Genomic DNA, 25,557 nt, shown 5'->3' with positions numbered 1-25,557 from the left:
GTTAACGCTGTTAACTTGGCAGCTATCTAAGGATTTGCTCTTATAAAGTAATCTCAGCATTTATGTGTGCCTGTTAATGTTCCTGTGCCCAGGTTTAATTTTAAGTTGACTTGCAATAAGTAGTATTTAGTTTATAGATATGGTGATTTTCAGCTGGAGGGAGAAGAAGCTGAGCAATTTTCAGTTTTATTAGTTGGAGCATCTGATGAATTGTGTGCCCTCCCTGTAAACATGAAAGCCTATAATCTCAACAGTGAAAGACCAAGATAGAAGGATGGGAGGCTAAAAGCTGGGTTTAAAAAGGTAGGTTTGGAGGAGAGAGAGAGAGAGAGAGGTGAAAAGGCAGAGAGGTTTAAAGAGGGATTTCCAGAGCTTAAGGCCTATATGGCTGAAGCCAGGGTTGCCACTGGTGGGGCGAAATAAGTGGGGATGCACAATGAGCTGGAATTGGAGTATGTGGAGTTTTAGAACTGTGGGAGGTAGCGGAGAGGACATAGAAGGATTTGCACATGAGAACCTTAAAATAAAGGTGTTGATGGGCCGGGAGCCCATGTAGATCAGCGAGCACAGGAGTGATGGGTGAAATGGACTTGGTGCAGGTTAGGATACAAGCAGCAACATTTTGGAAGAGCTCAAGTTCATGAAGGGTGGAAAATAGGAGGCCAGCAAGGAGAGTATTGGAATAGTCAAGCCTGGAGGTAAAAAAAAGCATGGATGAGGATTTCAACAGCAGATAAGCTGGAGCAGGGTTGGAAATGGGTATTATGAAGCTGGAAGTAGATGGTCTTTATGATGGAGAGGATATGGAACCAGAAGCTCAGCTCAGATTCAGATAGTATGGTGAGGTTGTGATCTGTCTGGTTTATCTTATGATAGTGGCCTGGGAGGGGGATGGAATCAGTGGCAAGGGAACAGTGTTTGTGGTGGGCGCTGAAGATAATGTCTTTCACGTTCCTAATGTTTCATTGGAGGAAATTGCGACTCATCCAGGACATAGAAGTATTGGAGGGGTCGAGAGGTGTTGAGTGTTGTCAGCAAATGTGGAACTTGAGGTCATGTCTTCAGATGATATCGCTCAGGGCAGCATGTAGATGAGGAATAGCAGGGGGCCAAGAATAGTTCCTTGGGGGACTGTGAAGTTAGCGTGGAGGTCGAAGGAAGAGATTCTCTGCGTAGTTAGGATTGGAAGCAGGCGAGGGCAGTCCCACTCAGCTGCATAATGGAAGAGAGCTTTTGGAGAAGAATAGTTGCTCTACTGTGTCAAAGGCTGCAAAGAGGTTGAGAAGAATGAGTGTACCCCTGTCGCAGTCACAGAGGATACCGTTTGTAAATTTGGTTAGGGCTGTTTCAGAGTTGCAGCAGGGGTTGAATACCTGATTGGCGAGGTGGGCAGAGATCTGGGAGGTGTGATCATGGTCACAGACTTTGGAAAGGAAGGGGAGGTTGAAGATAGGGTTGTGGTTTGCAAGGAAAGAAGAATCAAGGGTGGATTTTATGAGGGGTGATAACTGATGATATGAAAAGGGAGGGGAGAGGGAAATGTTTACAATATACAATTATTGTTTCCAATTTCCTGAAGGTTTCCATTGACAATGTTGGGAGAAAGTGAATTCCTCAGTTCCCCACCAAGGAAAACTGTCCGATTTGGTGGAACTGTTACAGAAACCTTAAAGAAGTATAAACAGGTAAAATAAGTTATACCAATTAAGTATATTTACAAAAATATACATGAAATGTTCTCACCTATTTGTACATTTGATTCAAAAGATGCTTTTTATCTTAGGGCGATACTGTGGATTATGACCTGCTGATGACTCAACTGGTTGATCCAGATATAAAGGTAATCAACAAATTGTGTTATTTAACTTATAATGTAATATTTTGCTGATAGCCATTTGAAACTTTAGAATTCCTAACAATTCACTTTTGATTTCAAAAGTCTGAAGTGTTTAATAATGTAGCATTTTCAATTTTGGGAGACTGAATAGAACTGTTCTTTTAGCTGTGGGATCTGTATGTACCTAATTCAAATCAAGGGGATGAGGAGCAATTGCACTCTTGTCGGATTAAGGTTGTAGTGTAAATCTAGAATCTAGGCCGAATCTGACTCTGGAACGAAGCAGAGTGAGATTTGAGTTTAGCACTGACGTGACTGTTGCAGTGTGATTGTAAGTCTTAAGTCCATCCTTCCTCCTGCTAACCGGAATAAATTTTGAGCAGTTTCAGTCTAACTTTAGTAGAACCCCAGTGCAACAACATTAATGCAAGACAGAGGTCTTCAAACTTTTCTGTTTAGGGAGACCCCCTGCAAATATTGAGACACTCACAGAGCCCCCTGAAAATATTGGCACACTCACAGCACTACTTTGCATTCCCAAGGACCATCTGTCCTAACTTCCAAATGACAATATCGCCCACCTAAAAATAGTATGAATGTGACAGCAGACATATGAGGAACGGGTTTTCTGATGCAGTTCACTCTTCTCCCACCCTAGTTTGGGCAGCAGAATTTGTTTTATTGAACTTGATTTAACCAGCAGTTAAAGATGAAATAACCATTTTCAGTCCTGCTACAAAGCTGTGCTAATGTGGTTAGGAATGAGATGATGATTCAGACTTTTTAAAAATTCTTCCAAACCTGTGTGAGATTATATGCTGAGGCAATTATCACTGAGCCAATTACTCGCTCCGGAACAGCATTTTGTATGAATTACAACATGAAAAAATCTAACTGTATGAAATGAGATTTAACTTCACAACTTTCAAGAGCATGTCGGGCACTCTTTTTATAAAATTAATGGCAATTTAGTTTTTTTAAAGAAAAATCAAATCAAAAATACCATTAACGCCTGTAGGATAGAAACCTTTTAACCATTTAACTGTGATTCTATTTCCTTCTGTAAATATGTTGTACATTACAGCATTTTTGTGTAGGCTGGTAGCTATATTGGGCTGCTTGTCATGTCTTTTTTCCCCCTGTGGCTCAGTTGGTAGCATTCTCACCTCTGAGTCACGAGATTATGGATTCAAGTCCCAATCCAGAAACCTGAGCACAAGATCTAGGCTGACACATCAGTGCAATACTGAGGGAGTGCTGCACTGTTGCACGTGCCATCTTTTGGATGAAACTGAGGCCCTGTCTGCTGTCTAAGATGGACATAAAAGATCCCATGGCACTATTTCGAAGAAGAGCAGAGAGTTATCCTGGGTGTCCTGGCCAATATTTATCCTTCAGTCAGCACCACAAAGATTATCTGGTCATTATCACATTGCTGTTTATGGGATCTTGCTGTGCGCAAATTGGCTGCTGCGTTTCCTGCATTCCATAAGTGACTACACTTCAAAAAGTACTTCATTGGCTGTAAAGTGCTTAGGGTGCCACAAGTTTGTGAAAGGCCCTATATAAAGACAAATCAATCTGTCATCTTTCTCGAATGCATTAAGAATGTATTTATTGAAGTTTTTCTGATTAGATGTTAAACTGCGGCCCCGTCTGTCTGCTTGGATGACTCGGGTGGGAATAAAAGATCCTGTAGCACTGTTTGAAGAAGAGCAGAGAATTCTCCTGGTGCCCTGGCCAACTTTTCTCCCACGACCAACACCATCAAGAAGCAGATTAGTTGACCGTTTTATTTGAGACTCTGATCTGCAAATCGGCTGTGACTTTACCTAATAACAGTGACAGCACTTCAAAGCAATTCTTTGGTTGTAAAGCACTTCCTGGGATACTTTAAGGATGTCATAAGGTTCTATATAAGTACAAATTCTTTCTTTAGATTGAATAAGTTTGTCTTTGTTTATTAATAGAATTTAGATTAACTGATTAATGTCCCGACTTTGATTATTAAATTTTGGAGTTTATATTTAATGTGACTTTTTTTTTTCTCAGGACGCTCAAATAATCAACTGGCTTCAGGAATTTCGTGCCTCTGTAGCACAATTGACAAAAGACTTTGAGCATCTCGTTAGCAAAATACTGGTTAGTTTCTTCAGAATTTCTTTCACAGCCTCTTTTGGTACTCATGCAGAGATTGTTTGCTGTATTTCACTGTTGAGGAGCTCTTATCAAGGGGTTCACTTTTCTGATCTGCCATTTTGATATTTCATGGCAAGATATAACTGTTAAGTAAGATACTTAAATAAAACCTGGAAGTTTAAACAATTTGAAATTAACTGCAAGTACTTCATCAGATTTCAATAAAAAATTTCAGAAGCTGCCATGGTTGTGCCGAAGCCTAATGGTGGTAGAGGAATACTTGGCCTTCTTAAGTAACCTAGTGTCAGCACAGACAGTGTACCTGAGGTCTTGCCTTAATATGGTGGTCTCCAATTTTGTACCAGGTAAGAAAATGCTGCTTTCTTATTTTTAATACATTGTGGGAATGAATATTTGATGTCCCTTAGCCGTGAAGGAGAGGGACTATGTATTTTGGTTCAAGTTGTTAATCAGAGAGGTCTTTCAGCTGCTTGCTTTTTAATGCAGAGTAGGATTGTCAGGTGTCTTTTAGTAGACTTGATTTTGTAAGCAATGACAATTAACAAGCCAGAATATACTTTTGTAAATGTAAGTTTACTTCCTTGTAAATTTTGTGCTGCTGCTGAGAATGTGGATGATCTGTCAGTGCTTCTTGTATCTGACACTGAAAAACTAGTGAGTTTGTGCTAATCCCTGCAGCATGGAGGTGCTACAGCTGCTGCTCAGTATTGCTGAAATTGGAAGCCGATGGGAACAGGCATCAACCCAAGTTTTAACTGAGTGTTAATGCTCTAACACTTAATTATTTTTCAGTGCTCTGGAGTAGCATATTTAGAGGCACAGTAAGCACTGGCCATGTGATTCTTATATTTTGTGTCTGTAGAAGTAATTGTCACTTATACTGTGATTTGTTTCATTCACCATATCTGGCCTTTCTGCCAGGTGAAAAGGAGAGCGAAGAGATGGGGGAAGCAACATCAGAGAAATATTTTGATATTCACTTCATAGAGTTTGCAAAAAAAAAAGTTGTCATGTGGCAGATGTGAGAGACTGCCAACTGCATTAAATTTGATCGTGTATTAAAAAAGCAGGTATCTAGGGGAGAGGAAATGGTGTGAGGTAGAGTGAAGCTTGGCAACTGGCTTACTCTGGAGCCTTTAATAAACTAATCTCTGAGTTTGTTCATAATCCTCTCTCAGTATTAATCCATGTATATCTTTTCATACAGGGAGAATTGTTATCCAAGAAAATGGTGTGGATATTTCAGACTCTGAGGATGAAGATGAAAGTAAGTTATTTTATTTGTAAGGGTAAGTGTACTGGCATTTGCAGTAACCTAGACTATGAATATTTGTATCAGTCCTCTGAAATAGCCCATAGTACAGTTGTTTCAACACTGAAGTCAAATATCACTATTTCACATCTTCCATAATAAACACATACACTTCCTCTGGTATTAAAAACAGAAAATGCTGGAAATACTCAGCAGGTCTGGCAGCACCTGTGGAGAGTGAAACAGTTAACAAACTGAATTTTCATTCAGAGGCAGAGATGGGTTTGGAGACTGGTTTGCTGGTAATTTCTGGCTAACAGCTAACATTCTGGTCTGCCAGCATGTTCCTGCCTCCGGCCTATTTCCAGAGAGGTGGCTTCTTGGGTGACGGCTCCCCTTCTGTCAGTGCCAGGTAGCCATTTAAAGATTTAAAGTATCAGTTGAGGGCACGCTCATGTCACCTGGATTTTCCAGGTGGTGGATGTCCCCCCCCCCCCCCCCCCCCCACCCCCACCCTGATGTGGCTGGTGCCCATTGATAGCATTGGGCCAGAGGTGCATATTGCAAAGCTGCCCACCATTGATCAGCTAGGCTGTGAAGGCCAAAGCCTCTGCTGCAGACTATCCTATAGAAGGGTTCCTTGCTTCGCCACGATGGCTTGGCAGCTGTGGCCACAGTATATTTTGTACCATTTACAAGTCTTCAATGGGCGCCCCCATCTTGTGCTCTCACAATTCCTCACCTACAGTGGCAGTGCCCAGCTGTGAAACCTTCCTGCCGTCCTTACTTGGATGGGGCTCCCTCAGGTGGCTTTCTTATTCTGAAAATCTCCAGGGTTCTGCCATGGCCCCCTCCGAGTTCCTACCTTGAAATGAGCCCGGTATCTGGATCGGGACCCTGGAACTTAAATGCAGCCCAATATTTCAGGTCAGTGACAAGTCTTTTTCTCTCCCTAAAGTTGCTGCCAGACCTGCTGAGTATTTCCAGCATTTTCTGTTTTTATTTGATTTCCAGCATCCACAGTATTTTTCTTAAGAACTGGTCGACTTCTATACCAAAATGATCAATGCAAACGTATTGAACCAGAGATAAAAACAAGAAATGCTGGAACCACTCAGCAGGTCTGGTAGCATCTGTGAAAAGAGAAGCAGAGTTAACGTTTTGGGTTAGTGACCCTTCTTCGGAACCGTATTGAACCAGAGTCGTCTTATCAACAATATTCTTTCTATAAATTGAAAAATAAGAAATGTGGGAAGTTTCTTACAAAATGGGAGCCTAATTTGCAGTCTTCAGAAGTTGACGCACTGCAGGAAAGATTTCCTATGACATTTCATAAACAGATGGCTACTTAAGTTCAGTAGAACAGAGGACTGTCAAGGAATTCTTTATTGATCTTAAAGAATTACTACACAACTTCTTAGTGACAAGAAATTGCATGATAGATACAGTTGAGAAATACTATTCGGCCCATCTTACCCTATCCCACCCAGAAAGAACTTCCAATCCTTACATCACAGCATTCAACTTAAATGATTTCATGTTTTTCATTTCGGGTACTCTTCTCAAGTCTACAATGTGTGTTCATTGCTCTTTGTAAAGAACATCCCGCTAGCAGTCCTAAATTTGATTTTCATGAGTTTGAATCTATGCTTTCTTCTTCTACTATCATAGTATCATTTGAAGTAGTATTCCAGATACTGTTTTTTAATCGTGGGCCACTTTCTGAAAAGGTGAATATCACTCACTGTTACAAATTTAAAAGCCTAACTTTTCAGGCTCCTTTCCTTATAATTCAACTCTTCCGATGGAATCATTCTTGTGGTTATTCTCAGCACTCACTGGAGCTTCAGTAGCTCTCTGTGACTTGGCAACCAGGACTGGCCTTATAAGAGCAGTTTAAGTGTGACTTTTTACTTTACTATTTTGGTTATATGATTAATTTTCTATTTGCTCTATGATTTGATACAAAGCATCAAATCTACTGTTATGTTTATTCTGGCACATGAATATTTGTCGTATTTTCTTCCTATTTGCAGTAATTTGCACTTGCTTTAATTGTTTTATTTTTAATTGTGCTCACTTACATTTTATCTGATTTTGTAGTTCTTGAGCTGCTCCTCATTCATTTTATGTCATCTGTGAATGTGATCAGTTTGCACTGACCTTAATTATTAATATAAATTAGACACAGGAGGGATCCCAACACTCAGCCCTCGGCACTTAGCACACCTCCTTCTCCCCTTTCCCATAATACAATGACCAGGTGAGAAGGGGTCCCCTCTTGCCCTTCCTCTTACTTGATTGCACAGGGTTTATTCCTTTTAAACAGTGATTCTGCTTACCATCTCCTGAATGTTTTACCTTTTTACCTTTACTGTGGTTGGTTCTTTCACAATTGGACAAGTTTTCTTGAGTTTAAACAAGAAAGAGGTAAGTTTATTATACTTAACATTCTGACCCCGATTTAAAAATACAAAAAAAATACACCACACACTCATGCATACATTCACATGAGAATCTCGCACAGATTACAGAGGGGAAAAATAGATCTGGTGGTTGGATTAAAGTTCAGAATAAATGGAACTTAAATACACAGTCTGTGAAGTGAATGATCCGGTGGTCTTCGGCTGTATTCTCGAAGTCCTTGCTGGTCAAAGTGCACTTTGTGGTTTGCCTGTTTTGCTCAGGGTTTTCTTTGAAGGCAGAATTGTAGTTGGCTCTCTTTCCCTGGCCGTTGGCTGTAGCAGACTGTAGGCTTGTGGGGTGGGTGGTCTGCAGTCGCAGAAGGTTTTCAAACTTGATGTTTTCTGGGGAGAGAGAAAGGGAAGCACGCAGCTTTCTCTGTTGCAGCAGTCTGTTTCTCCTTGTCTTCTGAGAGTGTAACGAAACTACTGCTTTTGCAGAGATGGACAGGAAGGCACATGGTTTTCTCAATCCCCTTTATTTTTAATGAGATACAAGGTTCATAATTGGCTCCACAGGTTCTAAGATGCCAATATTTACACTCTGAGGGGTTTGCTCTTTCAAAGTCAGTGTGTCCGGATGGCCTTGACTGCCATGCTAATGAAGCAATCTTGGGTAATTCAATTAGTTAGAGCAAGCCACTGTTCTGGGTCCAGGACTTTTCAGACATCTGTCTGCAGTTCAATCTCCTGGTATTTCAGATACAAATTGCAGTGCCACTTGGCTGCTAGTTTTTTAAAAGTTACTGTAGAATTTTTTCCATTAAAAGTCTAATGTAAAGTTTCCAACCAATGAAATTAATATTTCTCATTTGGCATATAGGGTTTTCTTGACAAGTTTGTGCCACTTCATACCCTTCAGCCAATTTCTTATCCATATTCAGGCTTTACCTTGGATCCCACTGCTTCATGCTTATGTAGGAATCTTTAATAGTTTTTGGAAGTTCAGGTACACCATGTTCTAGGCCTATCATTTGGATTGTCACTTCCTCAAAAAGTCATGTTGGTCTCTGTTTCTGTCGGCTACTGTGGTGCTAGGAAATTAACTTTTAAGTATTTCTTAATTTTGCTTATTATGTTTGACTCCATTATTTTACCTTGTATTTATGTAAGACTAATGAGTCTATTCTGCCACTTTCTTTGAAAATGTGAATACCGTTCGCAATCTGCCAGGACCTCCTTAATGTTTGATTCACTAAAAATGACATCATAAATCTCATGATTTGTCTTAGTATTCAGGGATAGATATCATGTATCTATGCTCCCATATTGGTTACCCTGTCTAGTAATCCATTCATGAATTTTTAAGTTAATTTTGTAAGTCATTACAATTTAGGGTGGGAGTTTTTCTCGTGTCTTCCTTCCCTATCTCCTGAATACTTACTATTTACAATTTTAACTGCTTTATGCTCTCTCTCTTTCAGTCCTGTTAGCATCCTTTACTGTTCTCATCTCTTTATTGGAATTCTTTTGGTACTGTAATTTGTTTTGTGTCTGCATGTATTCTCTCTTCTAGGCTCTCCTGTCTCCATCACCTTTTAATATGTGCCTGAAATGATGAAATGTTCAGTGATTATAATAAGTCAACATTTGAATTGAATAAACTATCTTATAATAATTCAGTGCTATGAACAGTAATATGCATTTTCAGCTGGTCAATATGAGATCAAAAATTACATTTTTTTAAAAAAGTCTTTAGAACGGACTGTTGAAATCAAATGTATACCCACTCACATAACACCTTCTCAGTCCTAATAACATCCTGGTTATGAAGTTAACAGCTAGGCTATGTATGAGTGTGACCTGGAAGCAACACTCTTTTTTTTTTTTGGGGGAGAAATGTTGCTATCTGCTTGACAACCTCAAGTGTGGCTGAGTTCAGCAATTCAGAATGGTGGGCCTCTAAATATAGACCTATGTCCTGCCATTCTTTGGTAGCATACCACCACCTTCAAATGAAAACGTTTTTCACCTGGTAATTCCACCAAGCATCCCTGTGTTGTGTGCGTGGACCAAATGCAATACATCCACTCCAATCTTCGGGCAGGTGTCCAAACTACAGCTCTTAATGCATCATGAAATTTTCCTCATTTCCTTAGTTTTTCTTCTTGTGCTGCTATGAAAGGAAAGTCTCCTTGCCTTAATAGAGCCAATAGAAATTGCTAACTGTTACATTCTTACTTTACAGATCTTCCTAGAAATTTTGACATCTGTCATCGAGCTCTGCAAATGATAGCAAAATATGTACCCTCGTAAGTATGTCATACTGCTGCTCATAGCTGATTTGTACCTTCGCTATGAAATGCAGCAAAGTTTATTTTAAAGTAGCATATGTCTATTATTTAACGAATTAATGAACACATTCCTTATGAGAATACAGTCATTTTTCTTACTGGCATTTAGTACTGACTCTTTAATCTATCCAGTGCAGCTGCATCCTATTACTAAATCAAATGGAGCAACACACATGTTTTTTAAAACTTAAAATTTTTGCACTTAGACTCAGCTTATAAGGGGCCAGCTCCCAGCTGGGTGTGTAGTAATTTTTTGTATACTATGCTATTGCATCAACTGAATAGATGAATCCAGATTATTTAGGTTCAGACTCCAGTGATTAATCAACTTGTTTGCATTGTTAAATATTGACAGTACAAGCAAGTTCTAAGTCTATATGCTTACTACAGTGGGATATCCCTTGAGTCTGCCTTTTACTTTAAGCAGTCAAGGCTAGTTTTCAGCACAAAACGGAAAATAATTACTGAAAGTTGTAAATTTATCCTGAGATTATTGTCTTGTGATCTTTGTGTTATGTGCTGCTACCCCAATAGATGGCAATGTCACACCACATACATTTATATTCTCACTGGAATGTAGGCTTTGCTGATGTAGATAAGATAATAAACATATAAACATCACACCTGAACAGAATGAGAACAGCTGAAATGTTGACATGTTGGCTCCAAACTACCTATATTTCTTGTACAAACCCATTGATACATCTTAAATTGCATTAATCTAACACCTGCTTACTTAGCATTCCCCTTTGGTAGTCTAATGTCCTAATCTAAACCATGGCCTAGATTTTGTGGTAGTCCACTGAAACTGATAGCATCTTCTGGAGTCTGAACAGGAGCAGGATAATGAGGAAATCCAGATGTTGCTGTTAATGATCCTACTTCTTCAGAGGGAACCTTGTTGAGGCTTCCCCCTCCAGACTACAATCAATGGAAATCAAATGACTCAGAACTTCCATTCTTGTGTTGATAGTGTCACTGTAAAAATCCTTGAAAAAGTTACACCTTGTTGAATGAGATGTAACTGGATTTTTAATGATGTACTAACTTCATATTTACTGATGAGCACCCTCACTGGTTCTGAAAAGCTAATTTTATGTGTGGAATATCAAATTTCTCTAATAAAAAAGATAACGTTTAAATTTTTTTCTTTTAAAGATTTTTTTTTAGCTTTCTTAATCCAATCATCATTATTTAACTATCTGAAAGTCTATAGTAATAACTCAGTTTTTGTCTGTCTGGACTGTTTTGATTGGTCAGTTTAAGGGGTGTGTCTGTTAGTGGGTTTATTTGGTAGGCGGTTCCTGCGCGCGCAGAGTGGGGCATGTGGAGGATTGGAGCGCGTGCCGCACTTGTGGCTGCCAATGATTGGTGCTGGCGGGGTGGGGAGGTTGGTGGAGAACAAAAAAAGCGGAAGGTAAGGGGAGCCCGACAACAAAGTTACCCTGGCTGGAGAGATTGTTTCCATGAGGGATGGGAATAGGGATGGCATAGGAGGAATGGCATAAATGGGATTGGGGTGGGGTGAGGTTTGGGGTTGACATTGACATGGGAGGGGGTCGATGAGATGATGAAATTGGTTAAGTGTGACAAAATGGCAAGGACAATTTTTTGATGCAACTTATTCAAAAGCTATTCTTTGTGCTAAAAATTAGGTTTGATTGAAAAGTTTTAGAAATGCTGTCAGGTGAATTAAAGGAATGCATCAGCATTGATTCTATAGACGAAGAAGATGATAGTCTATACCCTCCAGAATTTCTACACAGTCTAACTTCAGTGGGCATGTCTCCACACAAACGTAGACTTAAGGAAGGAGCAGTTATAATGTTGCTACGGAACTTGAATCTCAAACAAGGTCATGGAACCAGATTGGTAGTTAGGAAGCTGGGTTTTTTTTTTCAATGATGGATGCTGAAATTCTAACAGTCAGATTTTAAGGAAATAGTGTTTATTCCTCTAATAATATGGAGCCCATCAGACGTAAATGTGGCTTTTCAACTCGGAAGAAAAACAGTTCCCAATTAGACTTTCACATTCTATGGCTATTACCAAATCATCATGTCAAGACTGTTGACAGAATTTGTATTTATATTGCTAGGCCTGTATTTACACATGGACAGATTTATTTAGCTTTTTCCAGAGTGAGAAGCTTTGATTCTGTTGGTCTTTGGTGAAAGAATATCCAGAAATCCTGTATTTAAAGAATTACTGTTGCAATAAAGATCCTGATTTGACCATAAATGTTTTGCGGGTTTCTGCTAGTTTAAATTAAAAGTGAGAGCAGCAGGGTGTTGCTCTCACGTGCGTTCAGGTCTTCAGAAAAAGGAATTTTCCTCCATACAAGATCAGAAGGCAGGTTTTTCTACCTTGCCCATCTTGGAGCGAAGACTAAAGTACGAAAGGTCCTCATCAGGGAACTCCTCTTTGCTGACGATGCTGCATTAACATCCCACACTGAAGAGAGTGTCTGCAGAAACTCATCGACAGGATTGCGGCTGCCTGCAACGAATTTGGCCTAACCATCAGCCTCAAGAAAACGAACATCATGGGACAGGATGCCAGAAATACTTCATCCATCAATATCGGCGACCACGCTCTGGAAGTGGTTCAAGGGTTCACCTACCTAGACTCAACTATCACCAGTAACCTGTCTCTCGATGCAGAAATCAACAAGCGCATGGGAAAGGCGTTCGCTGCTATGTCCAGACTGGCCAAGAGAGCGTGGGAAAATGACGCACTGACACTCGGACTTTTGAGTTCCGTGTATCAAGCCTGTGTCCTCAGTACCTTGCTCTACAGCAGCGAGGCCTGGACACAGTGGCGCAGTGGTTAGCACCGCAGCCTCACAGCTCCAGGGACCCAGGTTCGATTCTGGGTACTGCCTGTGCAGAGTTTGCAAGTTCTCCCTGTGACCGCGTGGGTTTTCGCCGGGTGCTCCGGTTTCCTCCCACAGCCAAAGACCTGCAGGTTGACAGGTAAATTGGCCATTGTAAATTGCCCCTAGGAATATGGGATTACTGTAGGGTTAGTATAAATGGGTGGTTGTTGGTTGGCACAGACTCGGTGGGCCGAAGGGCCTGTTTCAGTGCTGTATCTCTAAATAAAATAAACGTATGTCAGCCAAGAGCGACGTCTCAATTCATTCCATCTTCGCTGCCTCAGGAGAATCCTTGGCATCAAGTGGCAGGACCGTATCTCCAACGCAGAAGTCCTCGAGGCGGCCAACATCCCCAGCATATACACCCCACTGAGCCAGCGCGCTTGAGATGGCTTGGCCATGTGAGCCGCATGGAAGATAGCCGGATCCCCAAGGACGCATTGTACACCAAGCTCGTCGCTGGTATCAGACCCACCGGCCGCCCATGTCTCCGCTTTAAAGACGTCTGCAAACGCGACATGAAGTCCTGTGATATTGACCACAAGTTGTGGGAGTCAGTTGCCAGTGATCGCCAGAGCTGGCAGACAGCCATAACGGCAGGGCTAAAGAGTGGCGAGTTGAAGAGACTTAGCTGTTGGCAGGAAAAAAGACAAGTGCAAGGAGAGAGCCAACTGTGTAACAGCCCCAACAACCAATTTTATTTGCAGCGCCTGTGGAAGAGTCCGTCTCTCTAGAATTGGCCTTTATAGCCACTCCAGGCGCAGATTCACAAACCACTGACCACTTCTAGGCGTTTACCCATTGTCTCTCGAAACCAGGAGGCCAAAGAAGAAGAAGAAATTAAAATTGAAGGATATTATGTGCTTTTAACTTCCCAGTTTGCTGTGTCTGAATACTTCAATACGATTGGCTACTTACCTGCTTGCTGACATCATTGCTGCTGCACAGCAATGTATCCCTTGTCTTGGCACTAGAAGGTAAGGGGAAAACATCAGAGATCACTAGATCTTAATAGGCAGCTTTCTTCAAGGTCAGTGGCGGGAACCTTTCCTTCACTGCTGTCTGCAAAATTCAGCCCATATGTTGGCTTCTTACAGTACGTTATCATAAGCTATTCATACTGACCTCTATACTGATCCATTTTTCTTCTACACTATCCTACATAAGTCAACAGCCTGAAATCAGCAAGAGTAGGGAATAAAGTATTAATTAGTAAACAAAGTGGGTCATTATGTACAATCTCAAACATTTCAAGTTATTGTGAGAAGGTGACTGTTTTGCAATACCTTATGAGACCAAGAAATGTTCCATTCCATTTGCATGGCCAGGCCTTAAATAATAAACATATGGGAGCCTCCTGATTCCACATTAAAGGATAGGCATTTCGTTTAGAGTACTAACTTTGACAGCTTGGAGGGCCAAATCGCATGCTTCCCTGCCACCCCAGTATTGTGGTTTAAGGCAGGAGTGGGGAGGTTTCTTGCGCAAATGTGCTTTCTCGCTGTCTCTATCTCACTCTGATAAAGGATGAACTATGTCCCAGCAGGAGGTTTCCTGCATTCTGAAAGTCCGAGCAAGTGCTGCTTTGGATAGGATATCTAGAACAGTGCGCCTACATTGAAAGCATTAGTTAATTGCGTACTTATTGTTTTCTATAATCTGAACGTAAGGAAATTGATCAGTTGCACTCATTGTGAAAACTGTATATTTATTTTACTTAAAGTACATGAATAAACCAGTTGTTTTAAAATTGTGCGTTGTCTCAATAGAGTGCCTGTCACTCTGCACAAGTGAGAGCTGCATATAGCCTGCTATTGCTTGATTCTTTTGTTCTTGTTTTGATCCTCGGAGTTAAAGTAATGACTGATTAGGGAGACAGGCTGTATTGCTATTCAGTATCCAATCCATAGATCATTTTTCTGTCTTATTATTCTGTGATGTGTGTTGGGACATTTTCCTATGTTAAAGGCATTGTATAAATGCAAGTTGTTTCTATGAGGTCACTTCAGTTTTTTACAAGAGTTATGACTGCAATGAACTAAAATATACACTTTTTTTTTTGGCAGAACACCACAATTTTTGATGCCAATACTAGTAGAAAAATTTCCATTTGTAAACAAATCGGCTAGAATCCTGGTAAGCAGAGCACCTTTGTAATCTAGTTCCATAAAGTAAACACCCTTTTATAATGGAGCATGTTTAGTAGGGCTGTCAATTAATTACAGTTAACTCCTGTGATTGATGTGTTTTTTTGGCAATTAATTTTAACACATTAATTGTGTAAGTTTCCTAACTGTTCCAGCAAATTCTTTCCTATCCTCTCTCTTCAGATGGTTGAAAATGGCAGGAATTCACATGTTCAGTAGACAAAACACATGAGTCGTTCAAGAATTAACACTGGCGGCAAACTAGGAACAGTTGGATAATCAGCCATCATTCTTGTGTAGAATTATGCCCCTCTATCTGCTCACAGTTCAACATAAATGTTAACTCTTATGGCAATTGCAATTTTTCTTTCAGAAATATACAGAAACGCAGCCTGACATCTGGTAGGCAAAGCCAGGCTGCTGACTCCCTTCAAAAAATGAGTGGCGCAGTGGTTAGCACCGCAGCCTCACAGCTCCAGCGACCCGGGTTCAATTCTGGGTACTGCCTGTGTGGAGTTTGCAAGTTCTCCCTGTGTCTGCGTGGGTTTTCGCCAGGTACTCCGGTTTCCTTCCACCACCAAAGACTTGCAGGTTGATAAGTAAATTGGCCATTATAAATTGCCCCTAGTATAGGTAGGTGGTAGGGGAATATAGGGATGTGGTAGGAATATGGGATTAATATAGGATTAGTATAAATGGGTGTTTGATGGTCGGCACAGACTCAGTGGGCCGAAGGGCCTGTTTTGGTGCTGTATCTCGAAATAAAAATTAAAAAAAAAGGGAAAGGAGCTTAAAAGTAGAAAATGAAAACAGTTACCATCTCGTGTTTTTGTGTGATTTGATTGAACTGTCATCATGAGATTAAATGTACAAATGGAAAGCAATTGAATGAAAGAAAAAGCAGTGGTTAAGCATTTTGGTACAAAGCATGTAGGACTTGTGAATGGGAATTTAAAAAAAAAACTTTATTGAATAGAAAGAGTTTCAGTATAACAGAAGTACATCTTGACTTGTGTGCTAAACGTGCCTTCAATTCTCAAAGTAAACTTTCTAGCAGTTTCTCTGTAGGCACCAACAATACAACAACAAATGAAACCAGTCAATTTCAATGGAGTACTTTTTTGAAAAGAAATTCAGCATTGCTGCATACCCATGATTCAAGCTAAATACGATAACAATGGTGGTGTTTGTGCACAAATCTTTGAAAGTGGTAGGACGGTTTTTTAAAAATTCGTTTGTGGGATGTGAGTGTCGCTGGCAAGGCCAGCATTTGTTGCCCATCCCTAATTGCAGTTGAGAAGGTGGTGAGCTGCCTTCTGCAGTCCATGTGGTTCAGGTGCAGCCACAGTGCTATCAAGAAGGGAGTTCCAGGTTTTTGACCCAGCAACAGTGAAGGAACGGTAATATAGTTGCAAGTCAGGATGGTATGTGGCTTCGAGGGGAGCTTGCAGGTGGTGTTCCCATGCACCTGCTGCCTTCTTCTAGATGGTAGAAGTCGTGGGTTTGGAAGGTCCTGTTGACGGAGACTTGGTGGCTGCTGACACTGTGCGCCGGTGGTGACGGGAGTGAATATTTAATGCTTTGGATGGGGTACCAATCAAGCGGGCTACTTTGTCCTGGATGGTGTCAAGTTTCTTGTGTTATTGGAGCTGCACTCATCCAGGCAAATAGGGAGTATTCCATCACACTCCCGACTTATACCTTGTAGATGGTGGACAGGCTTTGGGAAGTCAGGAGGTGGGTTACTCACTGCAGAATTCCAAGACTCTGATCGACTCTTGTAGCCACGGTATTCACACGGTAGGTCCAGTTTAGATTTTGGTCAATGGTAACTCCAGGACATTGATGGAGGGGGATTCAGCAATGGTACTGCTGTTGAATGTCAAGCGCGATGGTTAGACTCTTTCCTGTTGGCGGTGTTCATTGTCTTGCAGTTGTGTGGTGTGAATGTTACTTTCCACTTATCAGCTCAAGCCTGAATGTTGTCCCAGTCTTGCTGCGCACGGGCATGGACTGCTTCAGTATCTGAGGAGTTGCAAATGCTTTGCAATCAGCATACATCCCCACTTCTGAGCTTATGATGGAGGGAAGGTTATTGATGAAGCAGCTGAAGATGGTTGGGCATAGGACATGACCCTGAGGGCCTCCTGCAGTGATATCCTGGAGCTGAGATGATTGACCTTCAACAACCTTCACTGTTGCTGGGTCAAAATCCTGGAACTCCCTTCCTAACAGCACTGTGGGTGTACCTATCCCACATAGACTGCAGCAGTTCAAGAAGACAGCTCACCACCACCTTCTCTAGGGCAGTTGGGGATGGGCAATAAATGCTGGCCTAGCCAGTGACGCTCACATCCCATGAACAAATATTAAAAAAAAAAGCGCAACCATTTTCCTTTGTGCTAGGTTAAACTCCAACCAGTGTATAGTTTTCCCTCTGATTCCTATTGAGTTGAATTTTGCCACACAGTCAAATGCTGCCTTGATGTCAAGGGCAGTCACTCTCACCTTACCTCTGGAATTCAGCTCTTCTGTGCATGTTTGGAGCAAGGTTGTAATGAGGTCTCGAGCCAAGTACCCTGGTGGAACCCAAACTGAGCATCAATGAGCAGGTTATTACTGAATAACGGTCGCTTGATAGTGCTGTCAGTGATACCTTCCATCACTTAGCTGATTGAGAGTAGACTGATTGAGTGGTAATTGGATGGATTGGATTTGTCCTGCTTTTTGTAGACAGAAGAAACCTGGGCAATTTCCCACCTTGTCGGGCAGATTGTTATGTAACTGCTTCTATAATATATATATATAAAAAAAATTTTTTTTTGAGGATTTGGATTTGAGTTGTGGACTTTGATTTATTTGAGAAAACTGAAAAGACTCCATGGATGCTTTTTTACAAGGGTCACCGAGAGATCTTGTTTGAAAACAACCTTTAGTGGAAATCGCATGACTTAAGCTCAATAAACAGCAGAAACCTTGGTGACTTGGAGGAAATGTTTACAGAGAAGTGACATGTCACGATTTATAGTGGTCAGGAGGTTCTGACTTGCTGTTTGGGGTTTCACTTCTGAGATATTGTTTTGGTTCAGTTGGGGTGTGGACTGTTTGAAGGCAGTTGGAGGTCAGCCTGCTGAGAGATAAGACACCAGCTCATCTTTCTCTACCTCTTCAGAAAAACCTGCGAATCCAGATTGGGATAACTGAAATTCTTGATGCCACATTTCTCCTGAAAAGCCTACCAGACAACTTCTTGACATCTCCAGAACGAACTGCTCCAGAAAAGATCCCAGTGATAACTGGAAGCCAGACCAAAAGGGACAACTGACATCCTTCCATATCTTTTGTTTTTTCTTCAAGAATTATCAAGTATTTGGTCAAAGTATTTTTTTTTGTAAAAGAGCTCTGCGGAGAAAATCTCTATTTTTCAGTTTACCACCTCGTGCGTCGGTGGGGCTAAGGTAAAAAGGGAACTTTCATATTTCAGTCTGTGCATTAATGCTTTGCTTTGTTACTGGATAGGTCTTTTATAATAAACTGATTTTGTTTATTAAAGAAACCTGGTTGAATATTTTATTCGGGGATAAAGAACTGAGTATATGATTGACCATATCGGTACCTGGGTAAATATTTAAATAAATGTTGTGACCTATGGAGAAGTGGAACTAGAAAAGACAGTGCACTCTTCCCACCTCGTTTGTAACAAGATGCTAGAGTTGTAGCTGTACAGGAACAGCTTGGCTAGGGACACGACTAGTTCTAGAGAATAAGTCTTCAGTACTAAAGCTGGGATGTTGTCAGGGCCCATAGCCTTTGCTGTATCCAGTGCCTTCAGCTGTTTCTTTATGGAGTTAATCGAATTGGCTGAGGACTGGCATCTGGTTTAAAAAACAGTTAAGAAAGCTTATGGGATCCTGGGCTTTATAATTAGGGGCATGGAGTACAGAAGCCATGAATTTACGCGAAACCTATAAAAACACTAGTTCGGCCCCACCGGAAGTATTGTGTATAATTCTGGGCACCACACTTTAGGAAGGATGTGAAGGCTTTGGAGAGGGTACAAAAGAGATTTGTTTCAGGGATGAGGGATTACATTTACGTAAGTAGACAGGAGAAGCTGGGATTGTGCTCCTTGGAGCGGAGAAGCTAAGTGGAGATTTGATAGAGGTATTTAAATCACAGAGTGTTTAGATATATTAAAGAGAAACTGTTTCCAATGGCTGAATGATTAATACCAGAGGGCACAGATTTAAGATCAGTGAGAGAATGAGGACATGAGGAAAAACTTTATTATGTAATGAGTGTTTAAGATTTGGAATGCAGTGTCTGATAGGGTGGTGGAAACAGATTCAATAGTAGCCTTTAGAAGGGAATTGGGTAAATACTTGAAGGAGAAAAGATTGCAGGGATATGGGGTAAGAGTGGGGGAATGGGACTAATTGGATTTCTCCTCAAAACTGCCGATGTAGACTTGATGGGCTGCCTCCTGTGCTGTGATTTTATAATCAATGTTATTTCAAAGTGCATAGCGGACTTATTTAACATTGTAGGTAATACAGGGCTAAGAGATGTTATATTAATAGTATCTTCCAGTCAGTCGTACACCTTGCCCTCCACCAGAACCACTGCATCACAAATAGACAATCTATATAACAAGGAAAAAACTACAGAGTTTGTGCTATTGAAGAATGTGGCAGTTATTGCTTTGACAGGTGATCACTGGAGAATCTTGGAATTACTGCATTCCTGGTTGATGCTGCTTGGACCCTACAGTCTTTTGCATGAACAGTAAAAAGCATACTGCAGCGAAACGCTATGCTGAAATATGTGCAAAACGTTTCTTAGATCTTGTGAAAAAGTGAGTTATACAAGGCAAGGTAGCAATTGTATTGCATGCATTGTCAACGCACTGATAGAAGCAGCCAATATTTCACCATTTGAACACTTGCCATGCACTGCTCATGCTATCGATCACAGTATCATTTAATGATGCTGGGTTCAAAAAGGTCACTGACTATTTGAGACAGTAGTGCAGAGTGAGAAATAGATCCGGCTGCAAAAGGATAGATACAAGAAACAACTAGATGGAACAGCACGTTACAGATGGTTCAAGAACTGCTTAGAAATAGATTTTCTATCAAAGCCACATTTTTCTCTTCAGAAGCACAATGTAGCAATGTCCATTTCTGCTGAACTTGCAAAACTCCAGAAGTTGGACATCCGCTAGACCTTTATGGGTATGCGACTGAGCTCCTGGGGGCAGATGTTTCCTGCTGTGTTAAGAACTCTGCAGACTTAATTAAATGCAAAGAATGCACAGTCTCTCATGGCTTAAGATAGCGAACACAACTGGACCCCATATTTAAGAATCTGAAGTGCTTTGCAACATCTGAGAGGGACAAGGTGTGAAAGTCATTTCTTACATTGTCATCAGAAGTATCAAGACTAGAGCAACCGACAAGATGAACCATCAAGAAAGAAAATTAACCTCCTTTGATTCAGAGGACAAATATGAAGGAGCTACTTTGGAATATTATAAAGCAGAACTTGTTACCAGCACAAATGATCGACTTCTGGAATGGTGGTCGGACTGTGTTGGTGGTCATGGAAGTTTAGCAAAGTTGGCACGTAAATACTTAGCATTGTCAGTGATGGCAGCGCCATACAAATTTTTCTTATTTTTAGGTCAGTTTCTAAATGAGAAGCAAGCAGCATTATCTCCTAAAGAACAGAAACAAGCTGGTCTGTAAGCAACTGGCTAAATGGCAGCACGAATTAGAACTGAAGTTCTTTTTAGACTCGTGGGCTGTGTTGCATTTTTTCCCCATGCATAGTTATGTAAAACCTAGCAATTTTCCTTTTTAATTTTGCACTTTTGGATATGATTCCAAAGTTTTTGATCTCTTTGCAATAAACAGTTTGGATTGAGATTGTCCACAAAATCTATGTAAATTATGTAAATGAGGAGGTATCAACAATATGAATCCAGAAATAGGGAAAAAGGTTATTTTTGGATGTTAATAGCATTAGTAATAAACCAAACCTGAAATTAATACAGCAGTTGTCCATTAAATAGGTGATTGAAACGAAGATTAACATTAAAAGTTTTAATTTTTAATTGCTTGACAGTCCTAATTTTTAGAATAGCTTTTTAATCTTATAGTAACAGCAAAATTTAACATTGATAAATATTTGTCTTTTTCTTTGGTATGCACTATGCTAATTAGTTGATTAACAATTCAGATATAATTAGAATAAAAATTGCTATAAAGCCACTGGCTTATGGGTATGATGCGTTCTCTACATACTCATGTTGTTTTTCACATTGGCATTCTTCTGAATGCTTCCTTGTCTGCAGATGAGCCACAATTGTCACAGTTTCCTCCCACAAGCCAAAAGACTTGCAGGTTGATAGGTAAATTGGCCATTATAAATTGTCACTAGTATAGGTAGGTGGTAGGGAAATATAGGGACAGGTGGGGATGTTTGGTAGGAATATGGGATTAGTGTAGGATTAGTATAAATGGGTGGTTGATGTTCGGCACAGACTCGGTGGGCCGAAGGGCCTGTTTCAGTGCTGTATCTCTAATCTAATCTAATCTAATCTAATAAACTAATTTAACTTTGGAGGCTTTCGTTAGTTGGACAAATTATCATTAAATATTTATTTTGAAAAATATAGTTGAAATTAGTTGCGAATTCCTTTTACTGTGATGTTGGCAGACTAATTTATATGATTTGAAATAAATGGACCATAAATTTGTGTATATAGCTGAAAAAAAGACATACTGTTGAAGCTTTTTGTCTTGCACTCATCAGGACAAATGCATGAATGCCAAATTTCAAAGGGAGCAACAACTTACACTATGAGAAAGGATGCTGATTGGTTGGCAAGTTGACTCTCATTCGTCGAGGCGTTGCCATGGAGAATGCACCGGGGAACTATTGTCCCACACGCTTTTGTTTAATTCAAAAAAGGCGCAATGCTTGGACATGTTCCTTTTGCCTGCAGAGGACAGGTTTCTCCGTATGACTATATGTAGTTTCTAGCAAGTGTAAGTGAGCGACATTGTGAGCCTGACATAATTTGGTTGTTAGTGTAATTCTTTGGGATTGTTCAGTGAGTGCTGTCCAATCGCTGAATCACATCTAACGTTGGATGTTCGTGTTCTGAATCTTGCAAGTGCGGGCTGGTTGAGTATGGTCAGTACTCTGCGTATTGCGAACAGCCGAAGGGGTGTGCTGTTTGATACGGTCTGCCAGTCGTTGGGATGTATGGCCTATGTGTCTGGCATTGCACCGGCACTGGAATTCATTTACCACACTGATCATTGGTTTGGTAGGCAGAACCCTTTTTGGCATGATGGCAACATTGTGCTATTAGAAAATACCACTTGTGTTGCTACTGTGTAGTGGCAGTGTGAAACGGCTAGTTTCACCTGTTGCTCAAATTTTTGAGAAACCTTATTTTTCAAGGGTAATTTGAGGTAGACTGGGCACTTTTTCAGGTATGACAGTGGCGGCCTTAGGCCCATTTGTGAGTATGCTTGAAAGACAATGAGCAGTGATCTGATTGGGGTAGCCATTATCCTGCAGGATAGCTTTGCGCCCTATTTCACCGCCAAGCTTGCACGGTGAGCAAATGGCTTGGACCCTATTTATGAGATTGCCGATAAGGCCAATATTATAGCACTTGGGCCTGTCGGAATCCCAATGCTTATATTGAGCAGTGAAGGTAGACTTGCGGTAGACAGTAGTAGAGAATCCATTAGCAGATTTCTCAACTGGCACATCAGGGAAAAGGAGCTCATTGGACTGCTCCATTTCAAAGGTGAATTTGAGTGTGGGATGGAGCGCATTAGGTGTGTAAGGAAATTCTTGCATGCAGCTGCAGATTCAAATATTGTTAATGTATCATCTACATATCGGAAATATGCAAGGGGTAGGAGGTTGGGGCTCATTCCATTGAAAACTCGTTTCTCGTGGAAACAGATGAAAATGTTAGCGAGAGCTGAGCCTTGAGGGGATCCCATGGGCTCGCTGATCTGGCGCACGTATTGCGGGATGCCCAGTGTCTTGTCTGATTTTTACATGCAGCGCGAATTTCTGGTGGTGTTGATAGGCCTCGAGGCCAACCCAGACTTGTATATTTACAACCCTGAAAAAGGGACTGGAATAATCATCCTTAACAAGCACAACTATATTGACAAAATGCACACCATTCTTAATGACTGGTCCAAATTTGTATCCAATGGATCTGCCCCCAAGCATGATTGCACAGGCCTGCTCAAAAGCAAGTTACAAAAATGTTTGTTGGACTTGTGTGAGAGCAACAAGCCACCTTGTGGCGTATATGATAGAATTCGTCCTCATGGTTCACTCGTCCATGTATGTACGGGCTGCTCAAGATACAAGTGATGTCCCATTATGCCTCATCCATGACTGGTGCTGCACAACATGAGGGCGGGTCGAAGCTATCCTGCGGTATAATGGCTACCCCAATCAGATCAATGCTCATTGTGTATCGCGTGTACTCCTGAATGGTCCGAAGGCTGCCACTTTCCGACATGTAAAGTGTTCAGTCTACCTCAAATTACCCTGGAAGAGTAAGGTATTTGAGCAACTGGTGAAGCTAGCTTTTTGCTATTGCTACTATGCAGGAGCAACACAAGTGGCATTTTCCACTGACAGTATGATGCCGTCAAGCTAAAGGCCTGCTACCTGACCCGAATCCGATGGGACCCGACGACATTTTGGGTCGGGTCGAGTTGCATTTCTGGGTCCGGCATTCAAGGCCGTGTCGGACACACTCTATCACAGGTAAGTGGCTCCAATGTTAATTTAATCTTTGGACTAGAAAGGTGGTTTTGTTATTTTAAGCTTGTGCAGATCAGCAACAAAGTGAAAAATGGAAGGTAGGTTAACTGATGGTCGGGCGCGGGAAAAAATGGAAGGACTTTGGCCGGGTCAGGCTCGGGTCGGACGGATGTGGTTCTGTTGGGCTCAGGTCAGGGTTTTTTTTTTTTTGCAGACCCGAGCAGGCCTTTGCGTCAAGTCAAAAAGGCATTCTGTCTGCCACACAAATGAGCAATGTTATATATATATTCCAGTGCTGGTGCAATGCCAGGTATGTAGGCTATACATCCCAATGACTGACAGGTTGTATCAAACAGTATGTCCCATTGACTGTTCGCAAGAGATAGAGTACTGACTGTACTCAAACAGCCTATACTTTCAAAGCTCAGAACACGAATGTCCAACGTAAGATGTGATTCCGCAATTGGACAGCACTAACTGAACAATCCCGAGCGTGCCAAGAATTACGCTAACAACCAATTTAAGATTATCAGTCAGGTTCACAATGTGGCTCATTTACACTTGCTAGAAAATACATATAATCATACGGAGGGACTTGTGCTCTGCAGGCAAAAGGAACATGTCCAGGCGTTGCACCTTTTTTTGAATTAAAAGCGTGTGGGACGATAGTTCCCTGGTGCATTCTCCATGGCAATGCCTCGACTAATCAGTCGACTTGCCAATCACTCAGCGCCCCTTTCTCATGCAGTATAAATTGTTACTCCCTTTGAAATTTGGCATTCTTGCATTTGTCCTGATGAGTGTAAGATGAAAAGCTTGTCTCTTTTTCAGCAATACTCAAGTTCTGTATTGCAAAGCGACTATTTGTATATATACTCTTCTGATTTTATTTGTCAGGAATGTTATGTGCACAATTTACTGAGGATCACTGTGTATTTCCCAGTGCTGCGCTTACAGATTCTGGAACTCGTAGTGGAAAAATTCCTAAAACTGGATGTAAGTACTCAAACTTGAAATAAAATTCTGAAGTGATCTGTTGGGATTGCTAATGAACTTTCTGCTTTATTTAAAATGATTTGCATTTCTCAGACACTGCTAGAACAGTGTATTTGAAAATATTTAAGTAGCTTATTTTTTAAAAAGCAGCATTTTTTTCCTGCCTATTTGACATTTTTTTCCTAAAGGAGTTAAAATGTTGCTGAAAAATGAATCCTGCTGGTGGAAAATGTTTAAAACCTTAGCTACGAACTATTTATAGTATAAGCTTTTAAATGGTCAAATTAGTTAAAAATTTCAATATATTCTTTATGTAAAGAAAGAGGTAAAACCTTCTGATTTATGTAGTGTCCTTCACAACCTCAGGATGTCTCATTGTGCTTCACAATCAATGAAGTACTTTTGAAGTATAGTCAAGGTTGTAATATAGGGAATTTGCAGCAGCCAGCTTGCGTACTCTGAGGTTCTACACACAGCAATAATTAATCACCGGGTGATCTGTTTTAATGCTGATGGTGAGGGGTAAAGGTTGGTCAGGATGCCATGAGAATTCCCCTGCTCTTCAAATAGTCTGGGATCTCTTGTGTACTTGACGAGGCAATTGGGAGTTTCACTTTAAGTTGAGCCTTGCCAGTCTTAGAAGAGCTTTGAAGATCCCGCTGCAGGAAATGCCAAAGCTCCGTGATTGACTTCCTTCTGAAACACAAACAGCAAAGA

General features: G+C 40.9%; 1 protein-coding gene across 5 annotated transcripts in view; it reads left to right on the top strand.

Annotated features, from left to right (window-relative positions):
• Window positions 1–25,557, top strand: part of rrn3 (RRN3 homolog, RNA polymerase I transcription factor) — a 51,086-nt gene that overhangs the window by 2,297 nt on the left and 23,232 nt on the right. For 4 of the 5 annotated variants that reach the window (XM_068056241.1, XM_068056240.1, XM_068056243.1 and 1 more), the window contains exons 2-9: window positions 1,580–1,685; window positions 1,784–1,840; window positions 3,890–3,979; window positions 4,212–4,341; window positions 5,205–5,264; window positions 9,900–9,963; window positions 14,950–15,019; window positions 24,742–24,840. In XM_068056241.1, the coding sequence (XP_067912342.1) occupies window positions 1,593–1,685; window positions 1,784–1,840; window positions 3,890–3,979; window positions 4,212–4,341; window positions 5,205–5,264; window positions 9,900–9,963; window positions 14,950–15,019; window positions 24,742–24,840 (663 nt within the window). In that variant the 5' untranslated portion in view covers window positions 1,580–1,592. Of the gene's footprint in view, window positions 1–1,579; window positions 1,686–1,767; window positions 1,841–3,889; window positions 3,980–4,211; window positions 4,342–5,204; window positions 5,265–9,899; window positions 9,964–14,949; window positions 15,020–24,741; window positions 24,841–25,557 lie in introns of those variants that run through there. The other variant, XM_068056242.1, reaches the window with a different exon arrangement.

Source organism: Heterodontus francisci, chromosome 24, assembly GCF_036365525.1.
Source record: "Heterodontus francisci isolate sHetFra1 chromosome 24, sHetFra1.hap1, whole genome shotgun sequence".
Taxonomy (NCBI): Eukaryota; Metazoa; Chordata; class Chondrichthyes; order Heterodontiformes; family Heterodontidae; genus Heterodontus; species Heterodontus francisci.
Note: the sequence above shows the minus strand (reverse complement) of the source record. Positions and strands in the feature narration are given on the sequence as shown.